The 20,699-nt window shown below is 40.1% G+C and overlaps 1 protein-coding gene across 1 annotated transcript in view; it reads right to left on the bottom strand.

Annotated features, from left to right (window-relative positions):
- Positions 1-8,516: 8,516 nt before the first annotated feature.
- The window catches only part of LOC124711505 (UDP-glucosyltransferase 2-like), a gene marked incomplete in the record, with an annotated part of 123,365 nt that continues 111,182 nt past the window's right edge, over positions 8,517-20,699 (bottom strand). The window contains 4 exon segments of the mRNA XM_047241618.1: positions 8,517-8,817; positions 14,418-14,637; positions 16,039-16,110; positions 20,246-20,468. Coding sequence (XP_047097574.1) covers positions 8,517-8,817; positions 14,418-14,637; positions 16,039-16,110; positions 20,246-20,468 — 816 coding nt within the window.

The following is a 20,699-nucleotide window of genomic DNA, read 5'->3' as shown; positions in this document are numbered from 1 at the left end:
AAAATATTAAAAAAATAAAAAAATAAAAATAAAAAATAAAGAAAAACAAAAAACACAAAAAATAAAGTTGTTATATTAACTTAAGTATGTTGTTAAATTAACCTAATTGTCATGTATTGGAGAATTCGACTCGTTCCACATCATTACAAAGTATCGTATTCATGACCCATGGAACTAGTATTAATCTAATCTAATCTAATCTAATCTAATCTAATCTAATCTAATCTAATCTAATCTAATCTAATCTAATCTAATCTAATCTAGTCTAATCTAAGTCTGGAGGGCAGTAGAAGGATCCTGTAATGATTTTCCCCAAAAATTTCACTGCTATCAATTCCCACCTCCATGAACCATGGACCTTGCTGTTGGTGGGGACGATTGGTGGCTCAGTAAGACAGATAGCCACACTGTAGGTGCAACCACAATGGAGGGGTATCTGTTGAAGCCAGACAAACTTGTGGTTCCTGAAGAGGGGCAGCAGCCTTTTCAGTAATTGCAGTGGCAACAGTCTGGATGACTGACTGATCTGGCCTTATAACATCAACCAAAACAGCATTGCTGTACTGGTACTGCGAATGGCTGAAAGCAAGGGGAAACAACAGCTACAATTTTTCCCGAGGGCATGAAGCTTTACTGTATGTTTAAATGATTATGGCATCATCTTGGGTAAAATGTTCCAGTGGTAAAATAGATCCCCATTTGGATCTCTGGGCAGAGACCACTCAGGAAGGTGTCATTATGAGGAGAAAGGAAACTGGCATCCTACAGATTGGAGCATGGAATGTCAGATCCCTTAATCTGGCAGATTTTAAAAAATTTGAAAAGAGAAATGGATAGGTTAAAGTTAAATGTAGTGAAAATGTGTGATGTTTGGTGGCAGGAGGAACGGGACTTCTGGTCAGGTGAATACAGGATTATAAATACAAAATCAAATGGGGGTAACATAGGAGTAGATTTAATAATGAACAAAAAATACGAACATGGATAAGCTAATACAAACAGCATAGTGAAAGCACAATTGTAGCCAAGATAGACATGAAGCCCATGCCTACAACAGTAGTACAAGTTTGCATGCTAAACAGATCAAGATATGAAGAGATGGAGAAATGTATGACAAGATAAAAGAAATTATTCAGATAGTTAAGGGTGACAAAAATGTAATAGTTATGGGGAACTGGAATTTGACAGTAAGAAAAGGAAGAAAAGGAAAAGTAGTATGTGAGAATGGACTGGGGGTAAGAAATCAAAGAGGAAGCTGCTTTGTGGAATTTTGTACAGAGCATAACTTAATCATAGCTAACACTTGGTTTAAGAATCATGAAAGAAGGTTGTATATGTGGAAGAGGCCTGGAGACACCAGAAGGTTTCAGAGTGATTATATAATGGTAAGACAGATTTATGAACCAGGTTTTAAATTGTAATACATTTCCAGGTGCAGATGTGGACTCTGACCACAATTTATTGGTTATGAATGGTAGAGTAAAACTGAAGAAACTGCCAAACAGTAGGAATTTAAGGAGATGCAACCAGGATAAACTGAAAGAACCAGAGGTTGTACAGAGTTTCAGGGGGAGTATTAGGGAACAATTGACAAGAACAGGGGGAAGGAAACAGAAAGAAGAATGTGTAGCTCTGAGAGGTGAAATAGTGAAGGCAGCAGAGGATCAAACAGGTAAAAAGACAAGAGATACTGAATTTAACTAATGAAAGGAAAAAATTTAAATTTGCAGCAAATGAAACAGGTGAAAGGAATACAAATGTGATTCTTGAGTTTCTCCTGGTGTATTTGATAATCAAAATATCCACGGGTATACTGCCGGTCTACAGTGTCCAACGGGCACAATATTTAGGCGATCATACATGTCACCATCATCAGTCCGTCAGTTCACCTGATGATGGTGACATGTATGATCGCCGAAATATTGTGCCCGTTGGACACTGTAGACCAGCAGTACACCCATGAATATTTTGATTAGGAATACAAACATCTAAAAAATTAGACTGCCAGCATGTATCACTAGGGGTAAGATAGATACCACCTACAGGAAAATTAAAGAGATCTTTGTAGAAAAGAGAACCACATGTATGAATATTAAGAGCTCAGCTGGAAAACCAGTCCTAAGCAAAGAAGGGAAAGCAGAAAGGTGGAAGGAGTATCTAGAGGGTCTACACAAGGGTGTTGTACTTGAGAGCAATAGTATGGAAATGAGAGAGGATGTGGAGGAAGGTGAGATGGGAAATGTGATACTGTGTAAAGAATTTGACAGAGCCCTGAAAGACTTAAAACAAAACAAGGTCCCACGAGTAGATAACACACTGTTAGAACTACTGATAGCCTTGAGAGAGTCAGCCATAACAAAACTCTTCCTTCTGGTGAGCAAGATATATGAGATAGGCGAAGTACCCTCAGACTTCAGAAAGAATGTAATAATTCCAATCCCAAAGAAAGTAGGTGTTGACAGGTGTGGAAATTACCAAACTATCAGTTTAATAAGTTATGGTTGCAAAATATTAACACTAATTCTTTACTACAAATGGAAAAACTGATAGAAGCCAACCTCGGGGAAGATCAGTTTGGATTTTGTAGAATTTTTGGAATACACGAGGCAGTACTGATCCTACAACGTATCATAGAAGCTAGGTTAAGGAAAGGCAAACCTACATTTCTAGCATTTGTAGACTTACAGAAAGCTTTTGATCATGTTGGCTGGAATACTCTCTTTCAAATTCTGAAGGTGGCAGGGGTAAAATACAGGGAGTGAAAGGCTATTTACAATTTGGCAGTTATAAGAGGTGAGGGGCACGAAAGGGAAGCAGTGGTTGAGAAGGGAGTGAGACACAGATGTAGCCTATGCCTGATGTTATTCAACTTTTATATTGAGCAAGCAATAAAGGAAACAAGAGAAAGATTTGAAGTAGGAATTAAAATCCAGGGAGAAGAAATAAAAACTTTGATATTTATCAGTAGCATTATAATTCTGTCAGAGACTGCAAAGAACTTGGAAGAACAGCTGAATGGAATGAGACAGTGTCATGAGAGGAGGATATAAAGTGAACATCAACAAAAGCAAAATGAGGATATGGGAAGGAAGCCAGATTAAATCAGGTGAAGGAGAGCTGCATCAAACCAGTCTTTGGAATGAAGACCACAACATCAGTTCCAGGTTTCAACCAGCTTTTTGTACCTAGTATTGTGTGAGCTTCCCTGTTTTTCATAAGCACTTCAAACTCTGGCTCTATGTTGACTCTCTCCTGTGGGAGGCATTTCTTTCTATCTTACTGATGCTTTTGGTTTTCCTACAGCTATCATTATCTGGATGGGATGGAGAGTTGCCTAATCTAAAAAAAAACTTTCTGCGTGCTCCACACACTCTCAGCTACCTGAGTAGCAGCCTATAATGCATAGTGCACACCTGTCTTTTTAGAGGAACCCTACAGTTCTCAACCCTTTCATGCAAGTCTAGGAAGCTGCAGCCTAGAATCTCACAGAACCTCTGAAGTCTCTGGTTCAGTCCTTCCACTCAACTCAGAATAGAAGGGTCACAATCAGATCTGGGGGCAATGCTGCCAAATTGTGAGCATCATTGAAACTTAATGCACAAGGATAGTCTTCTCAACCTTCTCTGGCAGTTGCTGGAATGACCCAAGAATGACCTCTGAGCTCAGACAACAGGCATCATTTGTTCCAACATGTGCCACAATCTGCAGTTGGTTGCACCCTGTTCCTCAGTGGCTGCTGGAATAACCTCTTCAACATGTTGAATGAGGCCCCCAGGCATACATATTGAGGGCGCCTGCTGTCATTTCCTATCCCTTGGTGCCATTTCCCTACAGGAAACTGTATAAATTTGGAAAGAAGATTAAACTCGGGGTGAAGAAATAAAAGCTTTGCAGTCTGCTGATAATACTGCACTTCTGTCTGATGCAGAAAGGGACTTGGAAGAGCAGTTGAAGAGAATGGATAGTGTCTTGAAGAGAATTTCCAAGATGAGTACCAACAAAAGTAAAACACGTGTAATGGAATGCAGTTGAATTAAATAATAAATGCTGATACAGTTAAATTAGAAGATGAGACAATTAAAGTGGTCTATGTGGTTTGCTCTTGGGCAGTAAAATAACTGACTGACTGAAGTAGAGAGGATATAAAATGCAGACTAGCAACAGCAAGAAAAGCAGTTCTGAGAAAGAAGAATTTCCTAATGTCTAATGTGTGAGCAAGGTGAGCAGGGATTTAGTCGTAAAGCGGTTTTATCAAAGCAACAGCAACATTGCTGCTGCTCTTTTTGTCCGTATCAGTGCTTTAAAGGGTTACAGGGAGGTCCTCATCTGCACTAGGGCTGAAGAACACAATTAAGAGCTTTAATTAACTGATGATTTGGGACTCCTGGCAGAGGTCGACAGCCACTTGTGCCACATATTGTTGAAATTACTGTTGCCATTGTTGAGACCGATTGACACATGTGTGATCTTCAAGAAATGCATCAGCTATGTCACAACAGCTGAACATTCAGTGACCCACGGTTTAAAAAGTGCTGCAGAATCTTATCTCTAGTGTGGTTACAGGCTATTGTGGATGGAGATGGTCATCACAATGAGTAGTGTTTGTAACCTGGAACATAAACGTGGTGTGCTGGTAACAAAAGTTACCCTCTCATCTGGAAATTAAAATGTTACTTGCAATAGTTTATTCATTATTTCTCTTCTGAATGACTTTACAATTGTCTCAACAGTTTGATTGTCCTGTGATCAATTGTTTTCATGGTGGTTGTGTCAAGTAGTGAAAGTTTAATTATAGCCAAGCTGTATATTTAAGTGTTAGGAAGTCTCTTCTGAAGGTATTTTAATGGTGTGTAGCCTTGTACAGAAGTGAAATATGGACAATACACAGTACAGATAAGAAGAGAGTAGTAGGTTTTGAAATGTGCTGGTACAAATAATGCTGGAAATTATGTAAGTAGAGCAAATAACTAATGAGGACATACTGAACTGTATTGGAATAGGTGAAATCTATGGCATTATTTGATTAAAAGAAGGGATCAGTTGAAAGAACACATCTTGAGACATCAAGGGGAATCTTGTCGCAACTTGTTTCCAAAAACAGAGGTGTTAGTTGTTATAAACACATACATTCAAAAAGCCATATTGCTTGTGAAAAGACTGCACCCAAACACTTATTCAGATTTCCACCAGTACAATACTAGAAATAAAGAAAGATTTTACATTGGCAGCCACAGAACAGCACTTTACGAAAAGGGGCCTCAGCACGCAGGTATAAAATTAGCTAATGCACTGCCTGGTGCAGTCATGGCTCTTCCTACAATTAAACTAAAACATCAGCTTAAGAAATTTTTAGTAAAACACCCTTTCTACTCATTAGAAGAGTGCCATACTTATATGAAGAACAGCAAATGCTTTGTGAAATTATGTGAATAGAAATCAGTAAACATCTTATAGTAATTTTGTTGTAAATTAATGACGTATTCAGAAGAATGTGTCTTGTGTATTGTATAAATAACTTTAATCATTACTGTTTCTTTGTACATGTGCAGTGTACCACTCAATGTTGAATAAAGCTATTATTATTATTATTATTATTATTATTATTATTATTATTATTATTATTATTTACTTTCTCAGACGTTAAGTCTGGTTAAAAATGGAAAGTGACGCGGACCTTGATCAAGCGTCACTTCCTTTTAACTGTACGGTATGTGTTATATTGCATTTAGGAACTTTCGGGTAATTGAACATGTATCAATAATTACGGATTTCTGTAGTTGTATATATAAGTTTGGATGTAGCTGTATTGCATTGATGTACTGGTGGATACTGTGTGGTATGACTCCTGTAGTTGATAGTATAATTGGTATAATGTCAACTTTATCCTGATGCCACATATCCTTGACTTCCTCAGCCAGTTGGATGTATTTTCCAATTTTTTCTCCTGTTTTCTTTTGTATATTTGTTGTATTGGGTATGGATATTTCGATTAGTTGTGTTAATTTCTTCTTTTTATTGGTGAGTATGATGTCAGGTTTGTTATGTGGTGTTGTTTTATCTGTTATAATGGTTCTGTTCCAGTATAATTTGTATTCTTCATTCTCCAGTACATTTTGTGGTGCATACTTGTATGTGGGAACGTGTTGTTTTATAAGTTTATGTTGTAAGGCAAGCTGTTGATGTATTATTTTTGCTACATTGTCATGTCTTCTGGGGTATTCTGTATTTGCTAGTATTGTACATCCACTTGTGATGTGATCTACTGTTTCTATTTGTTGTTTGCAAAGTCTGCATTTATCTGTTGTGGTATTGGGATCTTTAATAATATGCTTGCTGTAATATCTGGTGTTTATTGTTTGATCCTGTATTGCAATCATGAATCCTTCCGTCTCGCTGTATATATAGCCTTTTCTTAGCCATGTGTTGGATGCGTCTTGATCGATGTGTGGCTGTGTTAAATGATACGGGTGCTTGCCATGTAGTGTTTTCTTTTTCCAATTTATGTTCTTCGTGTCTGTTGATGTTATGTGATCTAAGGGGTTGTAGAAGTGGTTATGAAATTGCAATGGTGTAGCCGATGTATTTATATGAGTGATTGCTTTGTGTATTTTGCTAGTTTCTTTCTTGTTCAATAAAGAATTTTCTTATTATTATTATTTCCTTCACTTTCTCAGACGTTAAGTCCGGTTAAAAATGGAGTGACGCGGACCTTGATCAAGCGTCACTTCCTTTTAACTGTACGGTATGTGTTATATTGCATTTAGGAACTTTCGGGTAATTGAACATGTATCAATAATTACGGATTTCTGTAGTTGTATTATTATTATTATTATTATTATGATTAGTAGTAGTAGTAGTAGTAGTAGTAGTAGTAGTAGTAGTATTATTATTAATCATTGTAGTGGAAAAGAGAGAGAGACAGAAAATTGTAGAGGGAGACCAAGCATTGCACACTGCTTCATATTAATGTGTTTTGAAGCAGTTATGCAGGCTTGCACAGGATGTACTAACATTTAGAGCCACACCAAACTGGTCTTTGGACTAAAGATTATACCAACAATTGCTGGAGATCATGTGCCATTATCAGAAGATCACTGTCACTTCAGACGACACAGCAGGCCTCTGCCACCATCCATATAGGAGGATTAGTGGCTCAGCATGTCCATGCTGAACAAAGCCCACTTCCCCAGGATTCAGCTCTGGCGTCCACAGCGAACAACAGACAAGCCCGTGGGTGTGGCCAGGAATGGTATGTTACAAGTGGCAGGGGCACTCCATGTTGACAGTGAATCGAGTTCAAGGAACAACAGGACTGACACACTTTGCTTCCTTTGCTACACATCTAGATCTACATCTACATCTACATATACATTTATACTCCGCAAGCCACCCAACAGTGTGTGGCGGAGGGCACTTTATGTGCCACTGTCATTACCTCCCTTTTCTGTTCCAGTTGTGTATGGTTTGCGGGAAGAACGACTGTCTGAAAGCCTCCGTGCGCACTCGAATCTCTCTAATCTCTCTAATTTTACATTTGTGATCTCCTCGGGAGGTATAACTAGGGGGAAGCAATATATTCGATAACTCATCCAGAAATGCACCCTCTTGAAACCTGGACAGCAAGCTACACCTCGATGCAGAGCGCCTCTCTTGCAGAGCCTGCCACTTGAGTTTACTAAACATCTCCGTAGCGCTATCACGCTTACCAAATAACCCAGTGACGAAACGCGCCGCTCTTCTTTGGATCTTCTCTATCTCCTCCGTCAACCCGATCTGGTACGGATCCCACACTGATGAGCAATACTCAAGTATAGGTCGAACGAATATTTTGTAAGCCACCTTTTTGTTGATGGACTACATTTTCTAAGGACTCTCCCAATGAATCTAAACCTGGCACCCGCCTTCCCAACAATTAATTTTATATGATCATTCCACTTCAAATCGTTCCGTAGCCATACTCTCAGATATTTTATGGAAGTAACTGCTACCAGTGTTTGTTCCGCTATCATATAATCATACAATAAAGGATCGTTATTTCTACGTATTCGCAATACATTACATTTGTCTATGTTAAGGGTCAGTTGCCACTCCCTGCACCAAGTACCTATCCGCTGCAGATCTCCCTGCATTTCGCTACAATTTTCTAATGCTGCAACTTCTCTGTATACTACAGCATAATCCGCGAAAAGCCGCATGGAACTTCTAACACTATCACATTGAGGTTTGCCAGTTAGCCTTAATCAGATGTTTTCTTTGAGAATTAATAATAAACATGTTTCATAATGTTGGTCTCTCTGTGTTATATTCAACCACAAGATCATCACAAGGCTTCCTAATTTAATTTGTAAAAAGAATACACACATATATTCATATGAACAGTAAAAAATTTATTTCTCCTCTCTTACAGTATGATCCAGTAGCTTAAGTTAAACACTGTTAATAAGTAATTACTATGATTTCCTGAGATATTTTGTATAATCCATATAGCATTCTGTTTTATCAACAGAAAAAAACATTCATTCATTTTTAGTGTTTTTCTTTTTCTTTGTTACTTTGTCACTTTTCCGGAAGAAGGTCCTTATTAATAATTTTACTGCTACAACTACTATTACCAAAACACTTAAGGCGCACAGCAGGACAAAGGCGATGACATCCAGCAGCAGGTACTGGTACCAGGCGAGGTCCAGTGCCGCTGACCTCAGGTGGTAGGCCCCCCTGTGACGTAGGACGTACTCCACCCAGTACACGGCCCTGTCCAGGGGCTTCTCTGGCCGGTCGTGGAACAGCTGCGAATACTTCCTCGCATTCTGCATATAGCTGTAACATTACAAGACATCCAAATTAAGCAGCTCTGTATTAGAGTAGAGATTAATAGCACAAAGAAAGAAAAACAGTCTCGATTGCAGCGTTAAAAGTTTTTACTGTTTCCCAATGACTCTTTTCACCTTTATATAGGCACCTTTGGACTGGTTGACATTTGGCAGCGATAAGTAAATGTGATGCCTCACATAAAATATCCCAGGAGGTAAATGCCCCTTGTTAAAGTTTTAAAAACACTGTGTGGCATCCGTATTACAGCATACAGTGGAGTCCAATGCAAACCAAATGGATCAGGCCTACAGTAAAGCTTTACCTCACAAACATGCCACAAGAGTTGTGCATATTCTGGTTGCACACATCACACACGACATGCACTATACCTCCAGCACATTTATGATGTAGAGCTTTACTGTAGCCACAATCTCATTCAGTGCGCATTGGACTGTATCACATGCCGTAATAATGACACCACACAATGTTTTTAAAAGCTTTGACAAGAGGCTGCTGGGGTATTTTACGAGCAATATCACATTTACTCATTGCTGCCAAATATCAGCCAAACTGAAGATGCCTAAATGAATGTGAAACACGTCATTGGGAAATAATAAAAAACTTTAACATCGCAACCAACACAGCTTGTTTCTTCATATCTCACATACTGGCTACTGTACCAACCCCGTTACGCACTGGGAAAAGTTTTAGAAATGAATATAATTCATGAGTAGCATTTGTGTTTGGTAATGTGCATCAATACGTACCTGCAAAAGGAAACAGAGATTTGGATTTCACTATTTGATGTTCCATAGGACTGTCTGGAATTGTTATCACACCTATTTTTTTCAGCAAAATATGCAGACTGTGCTTGTAGCTTTCCAGATTCAGCAGCAACAGTGCAAAACCAATTTCGACAGTCATGAAATAAAAGCCTCAGCTTTGGAGTAGGTGGCCGCCCTCCACCCACCAGCCAGGTGATCAGCAAGTTCATTACGCGAAACTCCTTCATGGCCACAATTCCAGAGGAAATCAACTGAACAAGCAGCATCACCAAGAAGGTTGTGGATGGCAGAGAGCAAGGAGTGGCAGGAAAAACTGAGCAATAGCCTGAAGGCTGCTCATTGAGTCCGTTCATAATGAAACCTGGGTGAGTGAGGACCATTTAACGCAGCAAAGGACCTGATAGACGCCCCTCAATTCCACAGCAAACACCCCCTCATGCCAAGCAAGAGACGGTGTTCTGGGCCAACAGAAGACATGAAAGCATATCCCATGTGATCGGTGGATTTAGAGCCATTGGTGTAAGGCATCCTGAAACTCCGAGGCTTTTGAGTCACGGGAGACATCCACCTGAATCCGGCCCAAAGGGATGCTTGGGAGAGAATTTGGGGAAGAGGGCAAGGAGGGTAGATGGAAGTCATGGTGAAGAGAAGCAAGCTGGAGCCCAACCAATAAACTCACCCAAGGGTGGTCAGTGGGCAGGTGATGGCCCAAAGCCATGAAAAGAATAGAATAGGAAGGGTGAACAAGGGAGCAGCAGACAGTATTGGCATAGGAAACCAGGAGTTGGGACTGCTGATCTGAAAGGGGAGGAATCCCAGTGTAAACCAGAAAATTATCGACAGGGCTAGTGTGGAAGAGACCAGTTGCTGAACTGATACCACGATGGTGAACAGGGCCCAAGAGGAGCTGTGTGGAAGGGACAGCTGATCTATAAACTTGACAACCATGGTTCAGATGAGACAGATATAATGCCCAGTTGAGGTGAAAAAGTGTAATATGAACGTTAGTTTGCCTGTTTTAATTGATGTTTTGAAAGGTCAAATTGTGTTTCGAGGAGGTCGTTTTCATTTTGCTTTTTCTGTTAGTGACAAACCTGTAGGTCAATGTTGGTTGACTGTTGCTCTGATACGTATTGATACTACCATCAAAAGTCTTGCTACATCATTGGAGCAGATACCTCCTTGTGAGCTCTCGCGTGAGTGCTCTCCAGCCAGCTGTAAATTTTTCCAAGTCCGTGATCTTGGATTACATGTCAGCTCTAAGTAGCGTGTTTCGGGTAGCTGGCGCACAGTCGGCAGCATGCCTCATCACAGGATACATCGTGCCTTCCGATGGAGGCCTACAGTTTACAAGTCTATTTTGGATGTGGATACTGAATATAATATGAACATTAGTTCGTCTGTTTCAATTGATGTTTTGCAAGGTCAGACTGTGTTTTGAGGAGGTCATTTTGATTTTACTTTTTCTGGTACTGACAATCTTGTGGGTCAATGTTGTGGAAGCCGGTGCACTTCAGACTCTTACTACTAACTGCCCCAGGACAAAGATTTACCTCTAAGAACATGTAGCAATTGTGTAAAATCATCTTCGAAACATACATTTCAAAAATAAAGTACGAATAATTGTTCATCATTGCTTCGCTTTTTAAGAACTCTTTAATCATTATCATAATCACATTAAGGGTTTATATATACTGACTTTATACTTTCTTGTATAGTTGTATGGTTGGGGATTCTAGGTGTCTGCTATAAATAGCATGTTTCTGGTAGCTAACCACAGCAAGGGCTGCCTAGCATGCCAGCCATTGCCAGGAGCTCTGATGTTTCAAGAAGATAAGCAACCACTCCTAGGTACAGGTGAGGAGGCAACAGCTCAGTTATCAGAAGTGTGATCCCTTTGTTGTCAGGGGGCTCAGCCAGACAGGTACATAACAGGCCCACCACATGGATCGGCTATATGTGCTGGTGAGTTAGTGGGGGTAGAGGGGGGGGGGGGGCATATCAGCGAAGGAAATGAGAAAGGAAGGGGGGAAGAGGTATCCATGTCATAAATGCTAGGAAGGGAGTTCTTTCCAAATGGTTCACACTATGGAGAGAAAATTTAGAAGAGGAGGTCAAAACCCAAAGGGAGACCAAAAATGCTAGTAAGGAAGGACGAAAAAGAAAAGGCAAGGGGAACAAAATCACAAGGAATACAGGAAAACAGGTGGATAACCTGGTTAACATAAGGAAGAACACCAAAAGAAGGGAAGTAGGATGCATCAGGGAAGGAGAAAGGATGGGGAGGAAGGAGTATGGGGATGGAAATGCTGCCCGGGAAGGAATAACGGGTTGCAATAGCTGGGCAGCCCTGTGGGCACCACCCACAAACTCAAAAATGGACCGTGAGGCCCCAACAGACTTCTGAAGTGATAACCTTGCTGCTGAGGGCAGTACATAATCAGCCAACTTACGATGCCCACAGAGCCTCCATAGACTCGATGAAACAAGTATGTTATGAGATGGTGTGAATGAATTCTAAACACACCGATATGGTCTGTCGAAATTGTTCAACTAGTCAACAAATCATTCAAAGACCATATAGTGATAAACAACATGAAAATATGTTGTTATAGAGGGAGGGGGAAACACTGTGATCTTCTGTCAGCATTTACCATTGGAAACCTTTAAAAACTATAGACCAGTTAAAAGTATCCCATGTTCTTAAGGGAACCAGTACTGGCCCAAACCAGAAAAAAAAGATACTGCAAATCTAAAGTGAAATGACTGAATCAAACAAAAAGTTGGAAAAGCAGATGCCAGGCTCATTTCATATGAAGTGTCTAAAGGAAATTTGTTTCATCCATCAAAGAAGTTACTTAGAAAACACTTATTTGATCTATTCTTGAGCACTGCTCATTAGCCTGGAGATTTACCACATTGGCTTATATAAAAATACACAAACTGCTAAAAAGAGTGGCATGTTTGATTATGGGATCCTTTAACTGTCATGACAGCATTAGGGACTCAAAGCCCACTGGCAGATGCTACAAGAGGTGGTGTGGCTCACACAGAGGGTTAATGTTTAAATTTTGAGGTGGTATATTACTTCCTTTTGCATACATGTTGTGATATGACCATAAGGATAAAACAGGAGAAGCTTTACTGACAATCATTCTTCCCACACTAATCTTGAATGGAACAGGAAAAGAGGGTTGGGCATGGTAGAAGACAGTTTTACCAGAAACACACCATAAGATTGCTTGTGGAGTATAGATGTACCAGTTTTAACCACTAATGTGTCACTTTCAGACTATTTAATTGTAATAAATAGTGCCAAAAACTAAGCATTTTTGATAGATCTTCAAAACGCCTCTCACTTGAAATGGTGTATTTCTATGGTGGTACACTATCCCATACCACTAAATATGGAAATGAAGCTTCAGAAATTTGTATTCCAACAAGGCATCAGCTTGGTTTGGCTTGTGACATAGAAAAGTGATCTTTTGTCACATTTTGCCACATGTTGAGAAGATACAACATGCCTAATGATGTTGTCCATGGTTCTATACATCTGTGATGTGAAATTCTATGTTCGATTGTGTGAAATGTGTGGAATTACTAGCATGTTACCAGCATGTTCAGTAAGTTACTGGTTTTGTGTGGAGGTCAGTTGAAGAGCTGCAGTTTCATCCCAGTAGAAACATTCTAGTAATTCCACACATCACACAATCAAACAAAGTGTGGAGCTTGGGTGAATAAACAAACAGAGCTAATGCTCAAGAGATACAAAACTGCGTATTTATACTAACGAGCATTGAAGCCATCTGGCTTGTGGACAGTCTCATACAATCTGAACATTAACAGACCAATGCCTCATCAACTTGTGTTTTGTTTCTTGATATTACATTCAATAATAAAAGCATACAAAACTTATTTAGCTAACATTATCTGAAAACAAAATATTTTTTTGTTCGTTAGAATAGTGTCATCTGTTGTTCACACCTGTTTGGAAGACAATTGGAAGTTTACATTGCTCACTGTGCAAGACTCACAAGGCCATTTGGTAAACAGTTGTGATAGTGACTAAAGTAAAGGATAACAGCACAGTCAAAGTGATAAGAGAATATTACCAAAATAAAAAATAAAAAAAAAATAAAATAAATAAATTCTTTGCGTAAAACTTGCTCCACAGCTTTATTTCAAGAAATCATATTACCATAAGCTGCTTCTCATGAATAATGCAGTATTGCATCTAGTTTTGGTAGGGGGTACCACTTTGAAGCTGATATTAATGGAAACACTTTAGTAGGGTAAATTAACAAGTATAATGCCATATACAAGTTAACAGCAGTCTTGCTCCAGAAAATTTACATCAAAGCCTTCTGTACTGCTGATACGTGCTCTCACCATCGTGTCACCTAACTTACTGATGTAGGTCATAGAACTGTGACAGAACTGTGATTTGGAGAACATGTGACAACAGTAAAGAAGGTTTTGATGAACTGTACATTTTCTTGACCAAGTCAACTTTTAACTTGGATAGGACACTGTACGTGAAATATGCTACAAAAATGATTTTATTATGTCTTTAAATCAACTTGAAAATGGAAGTTCCTAACGATAGAGATTGTCAAAGCATTATTCATTAAAAGCAGCTTATGGTGGTCATAAGAATCACCTGAAGTCATTGAATCAGCTAATCACTTAATTCATGATGGACATGGTGAATAGTACCCTCTGAAAGTGCTTTGTGAGTATCTAAGTTTCCTCAGTTGTTTTTAAATTTTTGAAACTGAACAAGTATACAGTACTTAATAGAAAAGATCTATGTAGAGATACCTAGGATTTGTGAGCAGCTCATTTACAGCCCAACCAATGGACTCCTCAGTGATGTTATTCAGTGCCAGCATAATTGCGTAGCCAGCACTTTGTGCCCTCAGGAGGTTGGACTCCTGGTCACCAAATATAGGGAACCCGAGAAGTGGAACTCCGGAATACAGTGCCTCCTGCATACTCATCACTCCCCCATGGGTGATGAAGAGCTTTAAATTTTTGTGAGCTGTGAAAGAAAAAAAGAAAATAAGCACATAGAACTTTGTACATTTGAGGCATCAAATATTTCTATGCAATGTCTGTTCTGGTGATGTACTTCCAGTTGTAGTAAACGTATTGAGTTAGCTGAGAGAGAGAGAGAGCGCACAAGACAAAAGATATCAGTGTTTCAGTTTCCACAGTGAATTTAAGTTGTGGCATACATTATTTATCTGCCTGTCTAAACTGCTTATGTATTCTTGTGGTTCATTTGTGAGACATAAGATGTTTTCACGTATCTGTACCATATCAAGCCACCGGCATTCACAGATAATGGCAGCCGTCAGACACATAGTATACAGCAGGGGTGGCCAACCCACATGGTGCTGATTTTTAGCCCATAGAGCTGTTGTTTCACATGAACAAAAAATTTAACTTATTTCATGTAAAACCCCAAAAGAGAATTCCAGGAAGCATCATTGGTATCACCTCTTATACCAATAGGAATATATCAGTTAATTGACTCAACTATCATTAGATTTTCTTCTCAATTTTTGTTTGAAAAGATTCAAAAAGTTGGATTTATTTTGAGATGTCCACATGTCTTCTTGAAGATACACAGCCCATCTTGGCAAAATGCAGCCAGCTAACAGCAAGAGTACACATGAATTGCAAAGCAGGATACGTCTGTCACACTGCGCAAGTGAGTCGAACGTCAGACACAGCAAATATATTTACTGCAAACTTGCAATGCTACCAGCTGCAAACCTACATACCTCTGCTTGTATACATGGTGAACATTCTATCACAGTTGAACTACCATCTGAGGTAAGTAAAGCAAGATTTTTTTTCAATTAATCTCTGATGCTCACTTTAATTTTAGTAGGCTTGCCTTTATTTTATGCATTCAGTTAACGGTGATTAGTTATGACAACCGATATTAGTACTAGTTTTTGTCTCAGTACTAATTTTTAAGTTTATTAGTATAAAATAAATAAATACTTAATTGTAATAAAATATTTCCCTGGTGACATTTAAGTGTTCCACATTAAAAACATAGAAAAAACCTCTTACTGCAGTTTCATCCACCCACCATATTCAGCAACTAATAATGCTACTGAATTTAAATTTGAAATAGTTTTAAGAAACGTTCATACCAAAAGAAGTCTAAATGTGGGTCAAAATTTTGAAGTAAGGCTGCTAGGTCAAGTGAAGCATCATGTGGAAGAAACTCACTTGCACATTCTAAAATAGTTTCCCATTTTCTTTGAATTCTCAGTTACTTATTAATGGTAAAAACATGTGTCTCTCTCTCTCAGGTCAAGAAGAAAACTTGGAATGGAGTCTGCTACTAAGGACATTGAATTTTTTATTTTTTATTTTTTTTGGTGGAGTTTTGTTTTAAACTAATATGCTTGCTATGTAATACACATGTGTATGTTTCCATCATCATCATCACCACCACCACCACCACCACCACCACCACCACCACCATCACCATCTTGTGACACCAAATGGCATTATGAGACTAAACACGCAGCTACGTTTGGTAAGTACAGAGGACTATTTCGGCAAAACCAGGGAAACAACTTAAAAAGAAAACTTGCTAGTCAAGAGAGAATTCAGAGTCAGTATGCCATGTAAAAGTGAGTTATGCATTAGCTATGATACTGCCAAAAAAATGAAAACATGCTTGGAGAACATCACTGAAATTTTGTGTCCAGAAAAGAGAAATGATTTTTCAAAAATGAACCTGTCTTGTCAATTATTAATGGACACATGGAAAATACTGGTTGGCTGGTTGGTTGGTTGGTTGGTTGTTGGTTTTAAAGAGACCGAGGTCATCAATCCCTTCATCCTATACATATCGAACCAGGAATAATCCTCACAAGAAGGATACAGAAGACAAATACTGGGGAGCCCAACTGTAAGCAAGATACAATGAGACAGAGAGGACGAGGGGAATGAGCGAGGGTAAGGCAGGTGACCACCTCTGTCCAGAACACAGTTGGTGGTCCCTGGAGATTGTATGCCATTGTAGACACACTTCCTGCTTCCCACTAGCACCACCTCACTGTCTGTTACCCCCAAGAAAAGGAGCAGCACAGACAACATGACAAAATGGCAAACATAAAAGAACAAAGAGAATAAAAAGGTCCAAGGGTAGAAGCCAGGCCAGACTTGAGCGAGGACAGCAGTTGTACAGCTGGGCGAGAGTAGGAGAGGGGTACCCCTCAAAACCCTCATGCAGTCAACGAGGTCAAAGTGCCCCACCTTACACAAATGAGTAGAAACCACATTTGTGGGTGAGATGTAAAACCAGGTCAGCCACTTTGCTGTCATCTGCTAGCACCAGAGGCAGTGTGTCAGAGGTTAAGAGATCACCAAAAAGCGAAATTTGGGCAGTCTAGTAGGATGTGAGCCAATGTCATGTGGGCACCACGTTCATGGGTCCTCACATCAGAGAAGGTGGTAGTGCATCAGCCAAGTGTGGCCACTGCAAGCCGACAAAGGACAGTGGATTCCCTGTGAGAAACATGAAGGGGAAAAATGTCATGGGGATGTGGTCTCCTTTATTGCCCTCAGTTTATTGCCCTCAGTTTATTTGGGGCATCCAGGGTGAACCATTCTCAATTCCAGACATCCAACAACTGATGGCATAGAGTTGACTGAAGGTCCAGTTCTGGGAGACCCCTCCCCATTTCCAAATTCACTGTCCTGGTAGCCATCTTTGCCAAGTTGTAGGCATGTTCACTCTCTGAGATCCCAAGATGTCCAGGGGTCAAAACAAAGATGACTGGCCATTCAGCTTGATGGAGGTCAGAAAGAAGATCATGGATAGTCTTGACTAATGGATGACGAGGACAGCACACTGGTCTATAGCCCAAAGGCTGCTCAGAGATTTGCTGCATATTAGAAGCACCCTGCCAGCACAAGAATGAGCATGGCTAAGGCCTTGTTTGATGGCCACCAATTCAGCAGTGAAGATGCTGCATCCATTCAGCAAGGAGTGTAGTTCACTGCGCCTTTCATGTGTGCATGCAAAACTGGTTCATCCGTAGATCATTGAGCCATCAGTGCATACCACTATCAAACCTGGAAATGTATCGAGAACAGCAATGAACGGGTGGTGAAACACCATTGGGGTCAACTGAACCTTTAGGTCCAAAGGATGAATCGAGACAGATCTGAGGTCAGGGTGCACAAGTGGTTGCTCGCTGATAAGAGGTGAGAGTGGGGGAACTTCTATAGCTACATCTACACCTACACATACATTGATACTCCACAAATCAAACTTAACTGCCTGGCAGAGGGTACATCGAACCACCTTCACAATAATTCTCTATTATTCTACTCTCAAGCAGCTCCCAGAAAAAAGGAAGCCTTCATAGGAGTATTCCTTCTGTCCTTTCCAGCCTGCCGATTGTGTAACATCGAACCACCTTCACAATAATTCTCTATTATTCTACTCTCAAGCAGCTCCCAGAAAAAAGGAAGCCTTCATAGGAGTATTCCGTCTGTCCTTTCCAGCCTGCCGATTGTGTAACAGGTGACTTCACCCCATGAGGCAAAAGTTTGGTGGATTGTTGCACAACTGGAGGATGAGACTGATCGCTATGAAGACACTGGGTGACCGTAGTGCTGAATTTTAGGTCGCACGTCTGCACAGCCATGTCCTTCATGGAGCGAGAAGTAGCAAGAACAGTACCGTAAGTGCTGGATGGTAGAACGCAGGGTTTTTGACTATCCAATAACTTGCGGGCGACCAGGTAAGACACATTTTACTTCACCTGGATCTCCTGGACAGCTCACTCTTTGAGATACAAGGGACAATCTTGGGAGTAGGCGGCACGGTCACCATTGCAGTTAATACAACGGGGAGAAAGAGGTGCACAGTCACCCTTGTGAGCATCCCTACCACAGGTTACACATTTGGCCAGGTGTCAATAGGACATTCGAGTGTGGTTGTAACGATGACACTGGTAGCAGCACATTGGGTTCAGAATGTACCACCAGACTACGATAGCTTCATAGCCTGCTTTGATCTTTGGAGGAAGCACCACTCTATCAAAAGTGAGAAAAAGAGTACATTTGGGAACTAAGGATGCCTCCAACTTTTTCCATCGCCGATGGACTACAATGATACCCTGATCAGAGAGGTTTGTTTGGATTTCTGCCTTTGTCAGACCATGAAGCAGCCTAGTGTAAATAGCACCACAGGAAGAATCCAGCATTCGATGGATCTCAACATGAATGGGATAGTTATGGAGGAGCAAAGTTGCAAGCAAATTGGCTTGAGAATCAGAAGTAGTCTCCAAAATCAAAGTGCTTTTTCGTTAATCAGAGCAGGATTTCACAGGGCCAGAAGTTGCATCATCACACTTTTGAATAATAAACGGATTTACTAGAGGAAACTCTGGTGCAAGTGGGAGGGTATTTGAATAATTAGCTTCATTCCATTTATGTTTGGTAGATGTTGATTGTGGAGAAGATGATTGGCTCACAGTGAGAAAATCCCCCATGATTGTCAGCATCTGTGATGGTGTGCTCCTTCCAACTGGGGGGCCTGTCTTAGATGGGGGACACCCACTTCAGCTGATTGTTCATGTTTCAGGTGACACCTCCTGAACACCTGACAGAGGGACCAATAAGCAATTTGGGAAGGTATTAGCTCAGGCAATCACCCTTCCCTGTGCCTGACCTGTACCAGGGGGTATGTGCAGACCCTACCTGTCAAAGAGGAGGAAGGGGAAGAGAAAAGGAATGAAGAAAGGAATGAAGAAAGAAAAGAGGAACGAAAAGCAATAGAGATATTGTTCTGATATCACATAGTGAATATGCTGAACACATTTCCAAAAACATCCCAGACATGTTCCAAAGGGAGGGAAAAACAATAGCAAGAGGATAGACATGCAGCAGGAAGGGAAAAGATGCTGCAAATGCTGGGTCCCTGTGGTAGCCAAGCACGAACCTGCCACAGAGCGAAGGGCCCCTTCACACAGGAGGGAGTTAAATAGGCAGCTATAAAACTCTGACAATATATCCATGAAAATGAAATGTATTGAAGATATATGTGATCTCAAATGTCGGCTAACAATGTTTCTCCTCAACAACCCCTTCCATACCACAGAGGAATTCTTGTGTGGAAGTAACTAGTAATTTTTACAGAAAACATCTGTAAAGGAAAGCACATTACCACGTTTTTATTATATATTTTTGTTGACCTATTCCACATCATATTCTTTATCATGAATGTGATCTCTGGAGCTACTAAGGGTGTAACTAAATAAGTAACTAATTGACTGTGACCACTATATGAGTGGTGTTTCATTCTCTTCCAGCGCCAAAAAGGTTGAGGAAAATGTGGGTCCAGAGCTGTATTTAATGGAAGTAGAAGATCTCTGAATGAATAATGACCATGCACAATGAGAAAGGATATTAAGGGAAATGGCATCAACAGATCAGAACAAAAGATATGATGAATATACGGGAGTATAGCACTGTTGAATGAGCAGGCCCGCTCTTGGTGATGAACTGAAGTCTTATTAATTTGTGAATAAAATTTAGGCTGATCCGTTATGGAAACTAATGAACATACAGATTCAAATTTACAATTAAACGGTGTTCAAACTTACCAAGTATGTCGCTTTGTGGAAACCATTTTCCAATCCTCACATTAGCTGGCTGGTTTGGCAGTGAGTCCTTCTCATACTTCCAGAGCACCTTCTGCTTCAGCTTGGAGAATACACTGAGAAAGGCACTCTGCATGCCTTTTGGAAGGTTGGCACTTTTGATGCCACTGCCCATGCTGAAGAATACCACACCATTTGTCGCACCATCCATGAATGTTTGCAGATCCTACAAAAAACGTTTTATTAATTGATAAATGTGTAAACCTAGACTATGACTGTTGATTACCACTAGAACAGTCTTAGGAAGTACCATAGAGGATGTAGTAAAGCTCAGTCAAGTACTGAATCATTTGAAAGGTTGATGATGTTTATCTTCAAATAAAGGGTGGCCTGTGTAACAACTGTGGTGGATCGAACTTGGCACTTTTATTGAAAGTTCAAGTTGCAAGGTTTACAA

This window comes from Schistocerca piceifrons, chromosome 8 (assembly GCF_021461385.2).
Source record: "Schistocerca piceifrons isolate TAMUIC-IGC-003096 chromosome 8, iqSchPice1.1, whole genome shotgun sequence".
Taxonomy (NCBI): domain Eukaryota; kingdom Metazoa; phylum Arthropoda; class Insecta; order Orthoptera; family Acrididae; genus Schistocerca; species Schistocerca piceifrons.
The sequence above is the reverse complement of the archived record's forward strand: the minus strand, read 5'-3'. Positions and strand labels throughout refer to the sequence as shown.